The sequence below is a fragment of the Aethalodelphis obliquidens genome, unplaced genomic scaffold (genome assembly GCF_003676395.1).
Source record: "Aethalodelphis obliquidens isolate GAN/ISIS:26980383/991018 unplaced genomic scaffold, ASM367639v1 scaffold2, whole genome shotgun sequence".
NCBI lineage: Eukaryota > Metazoa > Chordata > Mammalia > Artiodactyla > Delphinidae > Aethalodelphis > Aethalodelphis obliquidens.
The window spans coordinates 43,883,152-43,901,730 of record NW_020837946.1 but is presented as its reverse complement, the minus strand read 5'-3'; the positions used below and the strand labels follow the sequence as shown (position 1 = coordinate 43,901,730).

General features: G+C 35.2%; 1 protein-coding gene across 1 annotated transcript; it reads right to left on the bottom strand.

Moving 5' to 3' along the window:
- Window positions 1–304: 304 nt before the first annotated feature.
- Window positions 305–7,095, bottom strand: MSTN (myostatin). The gene is made up of 3 exons (XM_027114903.1): window positions 6,515–7,095; window positions 4,298–4,671; window positions 305–2,243 (listed from the first exon to the last, which is right to left on the bottom strand). Exons 1-3 carry the CDS (start codon window positions 6,885–6,887, stop codon window positions 1,863–1,865), a joined length of 1,128 nt encoding a protein of 375 aa, XP_026970704.1. The 5' UTR covers window positions 6,888–7,095; the 3' UTR covers window positions 305–1,862.
- Window positions 7,096–18,579: the final 11,484 nt, after the last annotated feature.

Sequence of the window (18,579 nt, the reverse complement as noted above, 5' to 3'; positions counted from 1 at the left end):
TAAGTGCTAGGAAAAAAATGCAGTTTCCCTGTGTCCCTGTGGCTTCAGTAGAACTTGTAACTCTAGGACCATATACCCTTGCCAACTGCAATGCATTTGGAAATTGAACCTATGAAAACATATAAATAGTTTTCAGGTCAAGATAAAGAGAAATGAAACAGATGTAACTAGCCCTTGCTTTTGTATGTTTAAAGCAACTTGACCAGAACCAATTTAACAGGAATTTCACTCATGAGAAACTAGAGTAGCAGACCTAAAATTTCTAAACCAAACTTTTGTGCTAAATCATTAAACTTTTACAATAAAGTGAAAACCAAAAATCCAGAATTAATCATTATAACATAAAACTGTTGTGTCTTTCAAAAAACATGAAAACACTTTAATATAATTTATATTGTTTCTACACATTAGATGTAGGAAATAATTTTACTTAGTCATAAGTATAATGTATTTGATTAACAAAATCCTAATTTACAAAATAGAAGTAAATATATGTAGAAATATATTCATTATCAAATTATAAAATAAAATTAACAATTCTTAAGATATCATCAGTTTATTTTTCTGATTTCAGATAATAGAGTTAAATCATTTTGGTATGCTTAATAATATTTATAAGTATTAAAATAATGGAACGTTGAGATTTGAATACAATGATAGTAAACCACTGAAATTTCACATTCACATTATACAGCCATCATGAATCCGTAAGTGAATGTTAATAATGTAAAAAAATATAAAATGATTGTAATATAACCATCTAACCATTAGCATATGGAGTTTTAAGACCACATTTAATCAGCTAATTTTCTCCGAAATATAAGCATTTGCTTTTCTGTCATACATGAAATGTCTCTGTGCCTTAATACTTAATTTGAAATGTGCTTACTGTAAAAATATACCAAAGTAAATAAAAAAGGAGACATTTATTTACAAAACAATATTGTATACATATTATATAAATGCAATTGTTTCAAAGTCTTTTTATACAATATTGATAGAATCAGTCATTTCCATTATTTCATCATAAAAACTGCAGTGTTGCAAAGGCAGGCTATAATTTTGAAATTTTGATAAAAATGAATACTTTTTGGCTGCCTTGTAAATGCAGTTTCTCCAAGTATGCTACAGAATTGAATCCAGACCTCTAGAAAAATGATTTTTCTTTCATTAAAGAAAATCCATTCCCCATTTGGAGGAGTATGAAAATGCACCTGAAGAAAGGAGAAACATTACGTTACTGAATGTATTTTATTTGATAAACCTGATAACATCAGCCATTCAGCCTATTGTATTAGCACCATTGGCATGAATTGTTAATGTACTGTATCAATCGGAATAGGAATGGGAACTTGCACATGGTGTACCATCCCTATTTTTGTGGAATCTTATCTTACCAAGTATGCTATCATACAATATAAATTCAAGTGTTTAAGGATGATTCAAATAATGGTATATAACAATCCTGCATTTTACCAATACTACATATAGATTTTTCTGTAAATATTAAATGAAACTGTAAAGAAATAGACTTTAAAGCATACTCCTTTAATTCACCAGAACACAAGGAGAATTGCTTTCATTTACCTGCATATATTGTGATATATATGAACATAAATGGAATTTGATCTCCAAGTTAAAAAACTCAGGAAATCATAAAACTTTTTATTGTATGATTTGTTTTGATGGTTAAATGCCAACCGTTGCATATATTCTCTCTTTTAGTTCATATACTGTAGCTTGTGCGTAAGTGACTGTAGCATGCTCTAGGCTTACAGCCTGTGGTACATAATTTCACAGTTTCAAAATTGTTGAGGGGAAGACCTTCCACTTTTTAGGAAGTTATGAAACAAGTATAAATCTCATGAGCACCCACAGCGATCTACTACCATGGCTGGAATTTTCCCATATATTATTTGTTCTTTGCCATTAAAATATAGCATATTAATTGGAGACATCTTTGTGGGAGTACAACAGGGGCCTGCTGAACCTCTGGGGTTTGCTTGGTGCACAAGATGGGTATGAGGATATTTTTGTAAAAATACAAATTCACACTCTCCAGAGCAGTAATTGGCCTTATATCTTTTAGGTGCAATAATCCAATCCCATCCAAAAGCTTCAAAATCCACAGTTAGAGGGTAACGACAGCATCGAGATTCTGTGGAGTGCTCATCACAGTCGAGTCCAAAATCTCTCCTGGATCTTTTTGGTGTGTCTGTTACCTTGACTTCTAAAAAGGGATTCTGTATGAAAAGGAAAGAAGAGTTAGTAATAGATCCTGAAACACCTTCCTACCTCAAGCAGCCGTTGTTGAAGAAAGAAACTAATCATTTTGCTTCTGCCACATTTGTTTTTATGTTTTAATGTTGCCACAGCATTAAGGAATTTTAGTTTATACTAGGCTTGATACTTCCCTTATGGCTCAAAAGACTATAGCAGCAATACAGATTCCCCTGTGGTCAAATCTTTGTCTTGCTTATTCTTGTTTTCCCCAGTTTGAGTATCTGAATGCCTGGCACATAATAGATGCTCTGAAAATATTGATGGCAAGAAAGGGAGAGATGGAGCAGAAGAGAGAGGGAGGAGGGAAGAAAGGAGGAAGGGGAAAAGCTAGCTTCTCTCTTCCTGCTTGTTGGTTAAATATGGTGGCTAAATATGTCTGATGACTCCTGGAGGGATAGGTATACTCATCCATCCTCCATTCACTAGATCTTATTCAGGGATCCTTGGATATTAACACCAAACCAAAATAGTTACCACCTAGCACTGTACAGATTGTAATGGGAAAAAGGAAGGTAGGGTGATGAAGGTAGTGGTAGGTATATTGGGTTGGAACAACCAACTCCAAGAGAGGGAGGGACAGATTCAGAAGAAGATACGATAATATTTCCTTTATTCTTTCACTGAAAAATGTTGCTGTTCAGATATTTAAACAATAATTTGCTAATCCTTCCCCCACCCCAATCTTTTCATGCATTTGAGACATTTTTCCTTTTATATGGAAAAGTCTGAGGAATACATCTTATTAACCATCTGTTTAATAATAAATAAAACCTCTGTCACATCACCAACTTTGATCATTAAAATGCTGTCTATAAAAAAGAACACATTCCTAAATAATTAATAGTAGTTTTTATCCTGTATCAAAATCAAAATAGACCTGGTAATTATTGGTATTTAAGATTATAAAAAATAATAACATCATTTTGGGAGTCAGTAACATTTTATGTAGCATATTTAAAGAAAAATAGATCACTTGGAAAATTGTATAATCTCTTAAAGAATATGTTTTCATTTAAAGTAGATATGACTTACTAATTATATATTCTTTACAAACAAGACCATTTAAAAACTGAAAAGCTAACACATTGCTTACAAGTATAATCTTTTGTTGTAAATTATATCAATAAATGGAAGTAAAAGATATGGTCACATTAAATAAGTTTTTGAAAACAGAAGTAAACACAAGCATAGATAAGCCAGAAGAGTGAGTAACTCTAAATTTATACTAGGTTTTAAATGGTTTTTATTAATTTTTATAATATATAAGGCATTGTCTTCTGTTTGACCTGATATTAAATTAGTTGGCATTACCTAAGTAAACTCTTGCAGAAGAATAGTAAGACAGTTCAGAAATAAGCTTGTTGGTACAGGTTAACTACCCCGAAATTTTAAATTTTATTAGGGGTAATTCACAGAGTAATCCACATATACATCAGTGCATTAACAGCCTAGAAAATAAGGAACATTTATCTTGAGGGATCTTAAATATACTATATGTAATAGCATATAAGTCTACACATATTGTATTTAGTTAGTTGCTATAATTAAAAGCATTTTATTTCAATTATAATTTTTAGAGTTTATTTTTTCCACTTTATTAAGCCAAAAAAAATGTTAACACCTTTGGCACTCTTCTAGGGAAAAAAATGTTTTTTTGGGTATGTCCTAGAATCCACTATGAAGACTTCATGTTTTTATTTATATAATCATATAGCACATCAATGAAAAGCACTTTATATTTCATTCCCAATTCAAAATAATTCCTTAAGAAGTTAAGGACTATGGTGTAACTTTTTTCCTTAAGTCCTCATGCAAACTAAAAGTATCAAGAGAGTGTTTCATAGGATATGAAATTGGACACCTACTTTTATTGGGTACAGGGCTACCATCGGGGTAAGATACCTTTGTCCGGCTTATGAGCATAGGAAATTGGTAGTTGTTTTCCACTACTATTCATTCACATTATGAATAAAAACATAAGGTTTTTAGAATGTTATTTTCAGTAATCACTTACCAGCCCATCTTCTCCTGGTCCTGGGAAGGTTACAGCAAGATCATGCCCATTCTCATCTAAAGCTTTGATTTCAATGCCTAAGTTGGATTCAGGTTGTTTGAGCCAATTTTGCAACACTGTCTTCACATCAATGCTCTGCCAAATACCAGTGCCTGGGTTCATGTCAAGTTTCAGAGATCGGATTCCAGTATACCTTGTACCGTCTTTCATGGGTTTGATGAGTCTCAGGATTTGCACAAACACTGTTGTAGGAGTCTTGACTGGCCTCAGATATATCCACAGTTGGGCCTTTACTACTTTATTGTATTGTATTTTAGAGCTAAATTTAAAGAAGCAACATTTGGGTTTTCCTTCCACTTGCATTAGAAGATCAGCTATAAATGAATAAGAAAAAAAAGAGTTACTGAAATCATTTTTCATGACAGATGCATGAAGTCCTCCATATTAATCAATGAGCATGTTTATTGGAATAATGTGTGCACATTTAGTCTTTTAAAATGAAAAAAAATCTGTAGAATTTCATTCATAACTCAGAAAACTATCAAATAAAATAATTACTATAGCTTTTCAGATTTTCTTAGATGTATGTTTTTTCAGCTGTTTAGGAGGAACCTACTTCCTCTCCAGAGAACTGTGGACTAAGGAAAATTCTATTAAGGAATGAAAAGTGGATGAAATTTTAAGATGATGATGATTAGAGAGAACAAGAGAAACTGTGGAGGAACATCCACTTAGAATTCTTTGGGAATCTGAGTAGTTACACTTACTGAGCAGCTGTACCAATCAGTCTGGAAGAAGGAACCCTTCCCCCAGGCCTGAATTACCTGGGGACAAGACACTGAGCAACTGAGCCTCAGGAATTAGTAGAAAATATAGTACATCTGTTATGTTTGGGTGCTGGGATAGCCTTTTAAAGGAACAAAACTAGCAGGTAAGTAGCACCAAAATCTAAATGTTGCATTCAGGCTATCTCAAAACTTAGAAAACACTGTCTTTAGGGCCAGGCTGTCATTGTAAGCAGAAGCACTTAGAAATTTCTTTCCTTTTGGTTTTCCAAGATTGTTTATAAATAAGGCAGATCTACTCCAGGATTATCTGATAGCACAGTCTTAAAGGAAAATTATTCGTTGCATTATAACCTAATTACTTAATAAGAAAAACAGTATTTTGAAACTGTTTTGAGTCCAGTTTAAAGTGGGTAAACCACTCTATAAAGCAAGATCACAGACATATGGCACAAAACTCTTTCTTGTCATGCCTTCTCTGTTAAGGTGCCTGTCCCACTTTCCTTGAGTATAGTTTTGAACTGCCTGCAACAGGAATGGTATGACGTATATTATCTTCCAGAAGCAATGTAGATACTACAGGTAATAGTCCTCCCTCCTATGAAGAGTAAAATAATACTTTAGGAGGTTATTAAGCATGTGCCTGCCTGGAAATATGCAGATCGGGTACTTTCAACAATAGTACCATGGTCAAGGTATAAGTGGGACTTTGTGAGCCATAGCCTACTCAATTAAAATGTTTATTTCTTAGCATTTTCTGATAATTAGCTCATGATTATTATTATGCTATGTTTACTTCATCATTGCTGTTAGTAATACATTAAATTTATAAAAAATATTTTTTCATATTTTCCAGTGTTGTAATAGCTTTCAAAATTAGATAACTCTAATTTGTGAAGAACATAAAGACACTGTGAGAAATAGTTTTGAATAACAGAAGTCATTCTAGGTGTTCAGCAAATGCCCACATAGGCTTCAACATCTACAAATTTCTTTCCAGTTCTCTTTATTATGAAAAAACCTGTTATTATAAATGCATATTTCAGACAACCAAATGCAGTTATGAAATTTCATGTAGTTAAAAAATTTCAAGTTTTTCACGTTGCTTGTAGTATCTCCCAATCCTTACCTTGGTGTATTAAGCTGTGAAAGCATAAGCATGTTATAGTTGTCACATTAAACTGTATAACATTAATGCTATGCAAGCATTTTATTTTTAGCCTTTTAGCTCTCTAAGGAAACAAATTATGCAGCAGCTTTCAGTCTCATTAGTATATTTCTCATGAAATCTCGAAAAAAAAGAAACTCTTTTCCCTCCTACTTACATACAAGCCAACAGCTTGTTAAAAGAGCCTGAAAATAGATCGGTTTCTCATAAACACTAGAACAACAGTCAGCAGAACTGTTGCTCTACACTAATAGGACTACTCACACTCTGTGGGCATGGTAATGACCGTTTCCGTCGTAGCGTGGTAATCATCATCTTCCAAGGAGCCGTCACTGCTGTCATCTCTCTGGACATCGTACTGATCAATCAGTTCCCGGAGTGGAGGAGCTTTGGGCAAAAGTTGTCTTATAGCATCTTTGCTGATGTTAGGAGCTGTTTCCAGGCGAAGTTTACTGAGGATTTGGATTTTTATGGCTTCTAGTCTTGAGGATTTAGTGTTTTGTCTCCACATACATGCATTACACAGCCCCTCTTTTTCCACATTTTCCTTTTGCTCGCTGTTCTCATTCAGATCCACTGGACCAGCAACAATCAGCATAAATAGGTAAATACAAACATAGATTTGCAGTTTTTGCATGATTTTAAAATCAATACAATCTTTTTCCTTGTTCTTATTTCTTCCTTTTACTTTTCTTTTGCTTTTGAGTAATGCCAAGCAAAATGTTAATGCCTGCACAGTCTGAGAGACAACTTGCCACACCAGTGAATCTTTTATACTGTATTCCAAGTGGCTTTTTATATTCCAACTTTGATGAGACAAGTGTCGTCAGGATCTATGATTGGCTCTTGCTCCACAATGAATCTCGCTGTCAGAGGTTAAAACCCTGTCTGTCACAAGTCACCAAACAGTATTTTGTTACAGTCAAGGGTGAGCTGATTCATTTGACTACTTCATAAAAGAAATAAATCTACAAATAATGAAAGATATATGTGACATTTGAAAAATTAAAATCTATTTTAACAATAATATAAACTACACTTAGATCTTGTTCATCTTTATATGTGAAACTTTAAAATTATAATTTAAATAAGTAAATCTTAATTTACACTTCATACTTAAAAAGTTGAAATGTCTTTTCCTCAAAAAATAAAATGATTTTATATTATTTAGGCAAGGATTTGAAGTAAAAGGATTTTTATTTGTTGTAGTAAATTATTTTTAGTACTGTGTAATTAGGGAAATACAGATTTAAATTTAAAGTTAAGATAGTGATACTAGTAAAAGATTTTTGGCTATAATTTGAGAAACTTGTTTTCCTGAATAAATTCTTAACACATAATGAAAATCATACTTACTTTAATATTAAACTGCTCATGAAATTATTTTTAAATAATTTAATATCTTTTATTCATATGAAAATTGTGTTCAGTTTTTGACTGATTACTATTATTTCCTATCCCAAAGTTGCAGATTAATATTGCCCTGAGGATGTGTTTTTTCGTTGTTTATTACCAAGAGGATAATGTCAGCTATCTGAACTTAGAATAAGCTTAGAAGAACTTAGAATAAGCTTAAGATAATGAATTTTATGACTGGTAATGAAGTTTTCCTCAGATTTCCAGGGGTAAAAGAAAAACCATAGTATCTGCTCTCTATAAATTATATCCAAATATTGTGGACACATAAAAGGAAAGGAGCACCATAATGAAGGGTGCCCATTTTTCTATTTCCCAATACTGTGCTAGGTTTGCACCCCTTTGCCAGTTTCTCATTTGACCAGAGGGCAGACACCTGGCAGGGATTTGGGGTAAGGTCTGGGAGCAGAGAATAGAGCTTTTTGTTCTCTCAGTTTAAGTGGCCTCTGTAGGGATCAAACTCTCCACCTTAGCTTTGGGAGCCACAAGATCTAATCAAATGAACTATGAAAAAGCTAAACAAACATAGCCAGCGAGGAACAGAAGCTGTTTCCAGGCCACAGGAGATTTATTCTTCCTACTTCTTTTGGGGAAGCTAAGGACTCCTGAGAGAGTTAATCCGTTACTTTCTTTTCCAAGAGAATGCAGTGGTTCATATCAAATATTCATTTTTTTAGGTCACTACTTTTGCACATTGTACACTAATTTACTGCCTCAGTGCACTAAAATGCAACTCAGTAGCCTGAAAAGTTAATGCATTTTCATCAAATTCTTAAGAGGTATCTACATCTCTTGAGAAAAAATGGCCTTACATAATGCATTAGATTTGCCCATCATTAAAGATTAAGGAAAACCAGACACAAACCAGATGCCCTGAAAGGTTTCAGATATTGTTTGTTGTGGAGCAGTATTAGATCAGGCTTATAAAGTTTTATTTGTTTGGTAAATTTATTTTTCAGCATATAAATCTTTGTAATGTTATAATGATTGTAACATATGCTTCTATATACTTCTGAGTAAATCAAATCTTTTTTTTTTTTTTAACTCTATTAGAATTGCATAGCAGTTGGGACCTCAGGTTCTGCAGTCAGATAGACCTGAGTTCAAATCTCAATTTTGCCACTTCTAACTATGTAATAATGGATGAGATACTTAACTTCTCTAACCTTCAGTTTCCTCATAGAGTTTTGGAGGGGATGTAATTCAATAATACATGTAAATTGCTGAGTACTCTGCCTGTCACACAGTAAGTGATTGATAACTAGTACTTGAGTACTTGGTCTTTGTTTCATGCAGAGGGGTTTGAGACTATGCTTAAATTTATCCTCCACATGAACTAGAACTTCTTCAGTTTGTAGCTGCCAATTATCAATTCACGTAGGCTAGCTCTCTAGTAAAATGTTCTAAGGCAGCCCTATCACAAGGCACATTTCAGCTGTTTATTCTTACTACCTGGAATAGAGGAAACAAAGGTCGTCATTTCCACATGGTCGATGCTCATTACTCACGGATTCCATGTTTGCAAATTTGTCTCATTGCCGAAACTTATTTTTTACTCCGTAATCAATACTCATGGCGCTTTTGTAGTCATTCACGCACATGCACAGCGCAGCAAAAAATTTGAGGCTTCCAACACACAGGATCCCAGTTCAGGTCAACCAAGGCAATTCTCTGCCTTGTTTCAGCACTTATGCTTAATAAGTGCCCTTTTTACAATCTATATAGCACCATTTTTTTTCACATTTTTGCATGGTTTTTTGGGGGTGATTCTGCGTTCAAAGTGGCCCCCAAGCATAGTGCTGAAGTGCTGTGCTCCTAGGCACAGGGAGGCTGTGATGAAAAGTAAATAGAATGGTGGTTGCCAGGGACTGGAGGAGGGGTGGGGTGTGATGGGGGAAAGCCACTGTTCAATAGATACAGAGTTTTCAATTGGGAAGATCAAAAGGTTCCGGCGATGGCTGTTGCTCATGGTAGCACAACAGTGTAAATGTACTTAAGGCCACTGAACTGTACAGTTAAAAGTGGTTAAATAGTCAATTTTGTTATGTGTATTTTACCACAATTTTTGAAAAAGAAGTTTGTGATAGAACTTTGGGAAAAAATTTCCTTATGGAAAAATATGTGTGTTATGTAAGCTTTGTTCAGGCTTCAGTTATAGGGCTTTTGGCTGTGAATCCAATGTTAATGAATCAGCAATATATATTAACTAAGATATTTTAAAACAGAAATGCACCTAAAGCAAGGTTATATATTGATTGGTTGACGAAAATGTGACCAGATGCTGACAGGATGTAACCTTGTGTTTCCCCTAGGAGCAGTGGCTCAGTAATCACTCATTCAGTGTCAGCAGTGACTTGATAGAACGTAACTACTATGAATATTGAGAATCAACTATATTCAATCAACGCCTCTAGACATCAGTAATGAATGAGTTAAGAGGTTCTCAAGAAGTTTCAAGAACATATACGCCTTCTCCAGTGTCAGTGACAGCAACCTTCCCAAGGCCCCAGAGCAGGAAGGTTCGCCAGCAGTAGGAACCTTCACCGTGGTCTGACTGCTGGAGGTCTGGCTCTGGCTGCTTTCATGAAGACAGGACTGTGTCATTAGGATGAGTGAGTAGAGAATTCCTTCTAGTTGATGGGAGGGCATGGCCGACCAGCTTTTTGGCTTTGTCTTAGGTTTGCCATCTTTGAAAGCAGTTTCTCACAGGAGTCAATTTAGGTGGCCAGTTCACCTCTTCACAAGACTTGTATTTTTCTTTCCCACTGTGCTTCTTTGTACTGGGTGGGCCTTACATTTCTGTAACCATAAGTAAGGTAGGAAGCAAACTTCTCTCTTCTCTCTTACAAATACCAGGGGGGATGTTTCAAAACAACTTTGAGAGTACAAGGCATATTTCCCAAAAAACATTTAGGGTTTTCCTCTTTGCAGTCTGGGAACTACTGAGTGCATTAACGTAAAAGCTTGCCAGAAGTTTAATGATGTGGCCAAAGAAAGGAGGAGACTAGGAATTAGAATAAGAATGAATCATGAAAAATTCAACTCTGCTGTGGGAAAAAACCAGAAAGTTGTATTTTATCTGATCACTCTTGCCACTTCCTTGTGATGATAGCCCTTTGGTAACACACTGTTCTGATTATGCTTAAGGCCAGAAAAAAATTGTCTAGTGCTCAACTCACATAACAGCATGAGAGAGGTAATCATCTCACAGTGGCAATACCTGATTATCCATGCTTTCAATAGATTACAGAACAAAAGTGAACAAAAACAAAAGTATCCTTGAGCCAGGGAGTAACAGTATAGGAGTAGCAGACAGGAGATCTGGAATATAGTTCTGGATTTGTTGCTGACATTTTATGTGACCTTGAATAAGTCATTTGGCAAGGCCTTCACTTATGAATGCATGTATGCATGTATGTATGTACTGTGGACCCTTGGACAACACGGGTTTGACCTGAGAGGGTCCACTTATATGCACATTTTTCGCTAAATGTGTACTACGGTACTACACCATCTGTAGTTGGTTGAATCCTCAGATGCAAGAACCTTGGATACAGAGGGCTAACTGTAAAGTTATATGCAGATTTTCAACTGGAAGACCAGTTGGCACTCCTAACCCCTGCGCTGTTTGAGTGTTAACTGTATTAATTCATTTATTATTTTATGAAACATTCTAATGCCTATTGTGTGCCTGGTACCATGCTAGATTCTGAGGAGAAAACAGTGAGCCAGACAGAAACAGTCACTGTCTTCGTGAAGCCTACAGTCTAGTCTCTTCGATATAAAACAGGAAGAAATTTGATGAGCTGTGCCATTTAACTTGAGGTGTATCACCTAAAACAGTAGTTCTCAGACTTCTTGGTCTCAAGATTCCTTTACTCTGAAAAGTTATTTAGGATCCTCAAAAGCTTTTGTTTGTGTGGGTCATATCTATCAATATTTAACGTATTATAAATTAAAAATGAGAAATGTTAGAATACAGATACATGCAAGCATATATTCTATTTGCTGACAAAGTGATGATGCCGTCACATATCACGGAGCCTCCGGAAAAACCCCACTATACATATAAGAAAAAATGAGAGTAGCAAGAAAATATTAGCATTGTTATGAAAATAGTTTTTACTCCACAGACTCTCTGAAAGGGTCTTCACTCCAGGGATCCCCAGACCACACTTTCCCCCAAAGTAATACATTTTATATTGCTTCAGTTGAATTTTTTTCCCCTCTAACTTGAAGTCCTCTCATCTTAATATCTATAGTTGTACTTTTTTTTTTTTTTTTTTTTGCGGTACGCGGGCCTTTCACTGTTGTGGCCTCTCCCGCTGTGGAGCACAGGCTCCGGAAGCGCAGGCTCAGCGGCCATGGCTCACGGGCCTAGCTGCTTCGCAGCATGTGGGATCCTCCCAGACCGGGGCACGAACCCGTGTCCCCTGCATTGGCAGGCGGACTTTCAACCACTGCGCCACCAGGGAAGCCCCTATGGTTGTACTTTTAATGAGACCTCAAACATGGTTATTTTTAGACACTGTATTTATTTACTGATATATAATTATTGCCAAGAGCAGAAATATAAATTTTATTGTTTTATAATCACCAACTACTAACTTGTAGGTTCTCTAGAGGACATTTGCACAACATTTGTCAGTTCTAGGGTGTAGGCTGCAATCTGGTCTTGAGGGATTTCTTTAGTTGGTTTTCAGGTCAGTCTTGAGGTGATAACATTCATATTATGGCAGTGTGTCATAATAATGTCCCAGTTAACAAAACGTTTGCATTCCATTGTCCTTTAGAGGTAGTATTAATTCAGGAAAGCTTCAAAACGTGCTTTCTCTCTTCCTTCCTTTCCAAAGTGGGAACTCTAGTTTATTCATTATACATTTGAAATACAAAGAATAAAAATTAAGTTATAATTTTGCTTCCTCTTTTTTCCATTGAAAAGAGACTAGACTCAAAAGACTTAGTGTTAATTATATAGATTATTACAATTCTCAAATGTGTTTACTGATAACGGAACCAATAAATGAATGAATGTCTCCTTAAATACAAGAAAGTTCGACTTTCTAATTTTTCAGTAGGTATAGTTTTATATTCATAATATATTGTTATGTTTATATTTATAGACTTTGTAAATGGCTCTTGTTGTGTTTTCGGGTTGCTCTGTGGTTCATAACATTTCTATTGGGTTCCCTCTTACTCGCCCTCGTAGAGAGTACCAGTACTGGGAGGTCCCTGTGTGTCCTTGCCACCTCTAGCAGTTCTGTGCTAGCGCACGGAACACTCGAACATTCCACTGGAACTTTTGCATTCAATGATCTGTGACTATGCAGAGACACTGTGTAGCTATTAACAAGACCTTGCTAGGGAGTGACCATGCTTGCTGTGATACCACTATTTAAGACTACCAGAGCCCTTACCCAACACAGGTTCTATTTAGTTCAAATTGAGTCAAAAGCAGCCAGAGAGCAGAAAAGAAATCTCAAAAGGGCAGTGTGTGTGTGTGTGTGTGTGTGTGTTTGTGTGTGTGTGTGTGTGTGTGTGTGTGTGTGTGTGTGTGTGTAGGCAAGGCAAAGGCCGAACAATCTTCTTGGCCTTGACCTGGTAGGGAGACTGTGAACTGATTATACGTGTTACAGTCTCCTCCTTATCCATATTCTTTGTTGTAAAGTACTCCTTCTCTCCCTGCTTTCTCCTTATACCAGCAGGAAGGCATTTTCCTCTGAAACTGGGATAGAGTTTATTGCCTCAGTTTACCCCAAGGCATAGCTCCTTGAATAGCCAACCCAGGTGGGCCAGAAATCAACCTATTTCCCAGAATGCTCTTTCCAACCAACCTTAGCTTCCCAGGGGTGTCTATGAGTTCCATAAGTAATTTCAAAATGTATACTTAGTTTTTAAAATTAATTTTTATTGGAGTATAGTTGACTTACAATGGTGTGTTAGTTTCTGCTGTACAGCAAAGTGAATCAGCTATACATATACATATATCCACTCTTTTTTAGATTCTGTTCCTGTATAGGTCATTACAGAGTATTGAGTAGAGTTCCCTGTGCTATACAGTAGGTTCTTACTAGTTATCTATTTTATATATAGTAGTGTGTATATGTCAATCCAAATCTCCCAATTTATCCCTCCCCCCCCTTTCCCCCTTGATAACCATAAGTTTGTTTTCTACATCTGTGACTCTTTCTGTTTTGTAAATAGGTTCATTTGTATCATTTATAAAACCTAGTTTTTGATGTATATTCTGGATCATTCAGATAACCACCTTCTATTTTTGATGTCTTCATTTTATACAGTGGCTACAAATACAATGTCTACAGTGTTATTTTCAAAAGTGTTTACAATTGAGTTTTTTACTATACTCAAGTTGGCTTCAAGTGTCATCTAAAGTGATAGGGGTTGAGTTTTATCTATGAGAGTTCTCGAAAAAATTGTTTTTCCTTGAGAATGAATCTTTACATTATTCAATCTTTGAGGACCTGGCTCAAATAATTTCTTTATTCTATTAATAGAAAGTAAGCATAGCTACTTAAGTCCTTTGCCCAAAGGCAGTGGCTGGTGTCTGGAAAAAGCCCGTGATTCACTAATTTTAGCCCCTTTTACTGGACTTGAATTTTATTTTTGTTTTTGTTGAATGTACATGCAGTGAGATAGCATGCAGGGATGTCTCAGATTCCTTGATATAATATATAGCAGTCTCTAGTTGGGCTTTCAAATTTGCTATACCTACATGCTCACTTTTTTTTTTTTTTTTTGGTACGCGGGCCTCTCACTGCCGCGGCCTCTCCCGTTGTGGTGCACAGGCTCCGGATGCGCAGGATGCGCAGGCTCAGCGGCCATGGCCCACGGGCCCAGCCACTCCGCGGCATGTGGGATCCTCCCGGACCGGGGCATGAACCCGTGTCCCCTGCATCGGCAGGCGAACTCTCAACCACTGCGCGACCAGGGAAGCCCCTACATGCTCACTTTTGGTCTAAACTTCCACACCATTGCCCACCTCTCTGGATTAAGAAGGCACAGAAACTTCTGCCTGCAGTTATACATTTGTCCCCGAGTTTAATGAAGTAAAATTTTAAAAATTTACAAATGAGAAACTGAGTATAAGAAGTTCATTTTCATTATTTTTGATGACTGATTTCCTTCATGATGGTTTTATTTATCTTAGAACAAGCACATGGTTTCTGGAGCAGGTGACAATATAGATTGAATTGGCACAATTACACCTTTAGTTTTGAAATATTTACCCTCCCTTATTATTAAGATAAGCCTTCCAGCAAACAACCACTCCCCAAGAGAAAATCTTGCAATTTTCAGGGTTGTGTTCTGGGGGAACTTTGTAAACCATTGACTCAATACAGAATATGTTTCAGCACATAAAAAAAATGTTTTAATTTGTTTTAGAGTTAGATTTTAAAGTCTTAAAACACTTTAAAAAAATTAACTCCCTCTTTACTCAGTTAGTGACTTGGAAGTAGTGATAGCCATGAAAGAATTCAGTTCTTTTCAAGAGTATTCAGAAAATGTTTTCTTATTTCCTTGGAATTGCCTAAAGCATTGTTTTTCATAATTCGCAGAAGATTGGCTTTCAGAGGCATTCTGTTTCCAAATTCTTTTGTAAATTCCTAGAAAGACCTCTCTAAAAGTTTATTCATTTGTTTATTTATTCATTTATTTGTTCATTAAACATTTACTGAGCACCTGGTTTGTGACAGAGACTATGCCAAGAACTAGAGACAGGAAAAAAAAGATGCTTTTTGTCTAAGGAAAAAAAAATTGAATTTTAGTAGATTATCATATCTAATGTACTCCTGAACAGATGGAGAAACTGAGGTCCAGAGAAAGGTTACATGACTTAAATTAGAATTAAATTAAAAACAATTTATTTGATTCACAAAGGCAATTTGCATTGAAATACTTTGGAAGCACCAGTACTTCTCTTATATTGAGTTAGGAAGTTTTTTAATATTCTAAAATTAACAAATAGGGTCAGTGCCCAATTTCCTGGGTCAACGCCACAGTGGTGCCCTTTGTTCTTGGACCCAGTCCATAGTCTGGCTTGGCAACTGAAAGACCCAGTGACCTGAGTTTGGCAATTAGTGTAGGGGTTTTAGTGTCTACTGACTAAAAGTACTTTGTATACCTATTTGCTCAGATATTAGGGGTTAGCCTTTTGTTACAGAACATTACTACTTCTGTCAAACTCATTTTTCGCTATTTTGAATTATATATTTACATTCTTGAAATTTTAAATTAATAAGTCAGAAGTTTTTAGTAATTTTAACTATAAAAAGTTCTATCTGACTTTCTTATTGGTTTAAAAATAGATACAATCTTGAATTACAGTAAAAACATTGTCATTTAATGTGAATGTCCATAAACATGAACATTCTGGCCCCTGCTGGGAGCTCTAAGAACTACATCACCTGTACTATAAATTTTTCTAAGGGACTTCAGGTTAAACCTTGAATTCAATTTTATATATCTTCCTTCTTTTTTTATAACATCCCAGAATTTACTGATAAAATCCATAAGTAAGGCATTACTATTATTAAGAATCAAAATCTGTGTTAAATATTGGACATTTTTACATGTACAATGAATTTATATCCACTGTAATACAATCAAATATTCTACCTTAATTTTAAATATGAATAAATCTAATATTTTCCATCATCACTCAGACTCAGAGGAGAAATCCAATGAGAGAACAGGTGAAATTTATTTATTTATTTATTTATTTATTTGTATTGGGGTATAGTTGTTTTACAGTGTTGTGTTAGTTTGTACTGTACAGCGAAGTGGAGTTCCCTGTACTATAGAGCAGGTTCTTATTAGTTATCAGTTTTATACATATTAGTGTATATATGTCAATCCCAATCTCCCATTTCCTGCCCCCGCCCCCCCCCCGCCCCACTCCGCGCTGCTTTCCCCCCTTGGTATCCATCGGTTTGGAGCACAGGTGAAATTTAAATACTTGATAAAATGTGGTAAAGACTCTGCTTAGAATTTCATTTCATCAAATATTTATTTAACACTCACTGTTTGGTTGTGGGTAGGCGCTGAGTATATTTATGTACAACATTGCCCTACCCCTAGAGAGGAGTGGGTAATAGTTATAAACAGCACTTGAGCAAGTGCAAAGTTATGGAATAGAGTATGGACTAAGGGCCAAACCAACCATTTCTTGGGTGTAGCTGGAATGGTAGGTACATGGGATACTTACTAGTACAAAGTGGAGAATAAATAGGAGACTGGAAACAAGATTATAAAACCTCCCCTCTCCAAAACCTATGAATAAATAAACACATTTGCCAGCCAGTAACTGTGAGCTCTCTGACTTTGGACAAATTAGGAAACCTTCATTTCCTCATCTGCAAAATGGAAATGTTAGTCAAGTTGTGAGGACTACATGAGATAATAGTGTAAAGTACCAAGAACAGTGCCTGGTGCCAAGTAAGTGCTTAATATATACTGAATATTAAAATCATTATCAATATCTAATAACAATAATACCAGTAGTGCCTAACAATATTCATATCACTAATACTGATTTGTATTAGATATATTTTTTAAATTGAAACTTTATAAATTTAACTTTTGTAAAGGGAGGGATAGGTATACATGATGTACACAGAGGAAGATCTAAAGCAAAATGACTAGAAAACTAGAGAGAAAAAAGTGTGAAAAGGTCTGCCAAGCAAATGCTAACAAAAAGAAAGCTGGGGTCATGATATTAGTCAGACAGGATGACATTTAAGGCAGAAAGTATAATACAAGATGAAGGAGGAAATGTTATGATGGTAAAGGGTCTACAGAAAGGATATACCTTTCATAAATCTTAAATCACTGAATAATATTATACTAAAAATACATGAAGAAAAACTTCAGAACTACAAGAAAGATGATCAGAAACAAAATAGTAGTGGCCTAATTTAATTCACTTCATGAATCAAGCCATCAAAATTTGGTAAGGATGTATTTGAACAGTGAAGTCAGTGAGGTTGATGAAATAGATATCCTGTTAACTGAAAATCAATCTTATTTTTAAAAGCTCATGAAACATTTACCAAATTGACTATACATTGGCCTGCATACACACACACACACACACACACACACACACACCCCTCAATTAATTCCAAAAATTAGAAATAATCCAGACCACATTTTCTGAAAACCATGAAATTTAACAAAAAAACGAATGACCAAAATAAAAATGAACATCTCCACTACTTGGAAATATGAAAACTATTTAAAACAACCTTTGGTATAAAGAGGAAATAAAACTGATAGTACAGAATGTGTACAAAATACTAATTAAAACATTACACACCAAAACCTGTAGAATATGACCGCTGTGTTCAGATAGTCATGGTTTCAAACATGAACACAAGAAAGAAGAAAAATAACATAGTATGTAACTCAAAAAAGTAGAAAATGAACTACAAAACAGACTGCAGATTAAACCTTAAAAAGCAGAAGAGAAACAAAAAGGTAAAATCAGAAACAGCAAAGCAGTAGAACTGATAATATGAACCTATGGCCTGTTTCCTTAAGGAGAAAAAAAAAAACCCAATACACTAGCTAAGCCAGTCAATATTAGAAGTTCCAAAGAAGGCACAAATATTCTAAATCAGAAAGGAGAAAGAGAAATGATATACAGACTCCGTGAGAGAATTAAAGAATTAAAAGAGTATACTGCAAAATTATTATGCAAATAAATTTGAAGACCTGTGTGAAATTAATATATAGATTGTCTAGAAAAAAACACAAACAAGGAAGAAAATGGAATAATTACCAGAGAGCTACTCTCTGAAAAGCACCAGTGTATAGATGATTCTTCAAATGACATACAGTATTTTTCAAAATAGTGTTTTGAGATAGGCATTTTTTTTACTGAAATAGAATAC

What these genes read in the sequence shown, in the direction of transcription:
- MSTN (XM_027114903.1), bottom strand. Translation starts at nt 6,887, where the DNA reads ATGCAAAAACTGCAAATCTATGTTTGTATTTACCTATTTATGCTGATT. An exon ending in CATTACCATGCCCACAGAGT is followed by an intron (nt 4,672 to 6,514) that starts GTGAGTAGTCCT and finishes ATTCATTTATAG; the next exon opens with CTGATCTTCTAATGCAAGTG. An exon ending in GACCAGGAGAAGATGGGCTG is followed by an intron (nt 2,244 to 4,297) that starts GTAAGTGATTAC and finishes CTTTTCATACAG; the next exon opens with AATCCCTTTTTAGAAGTCAA.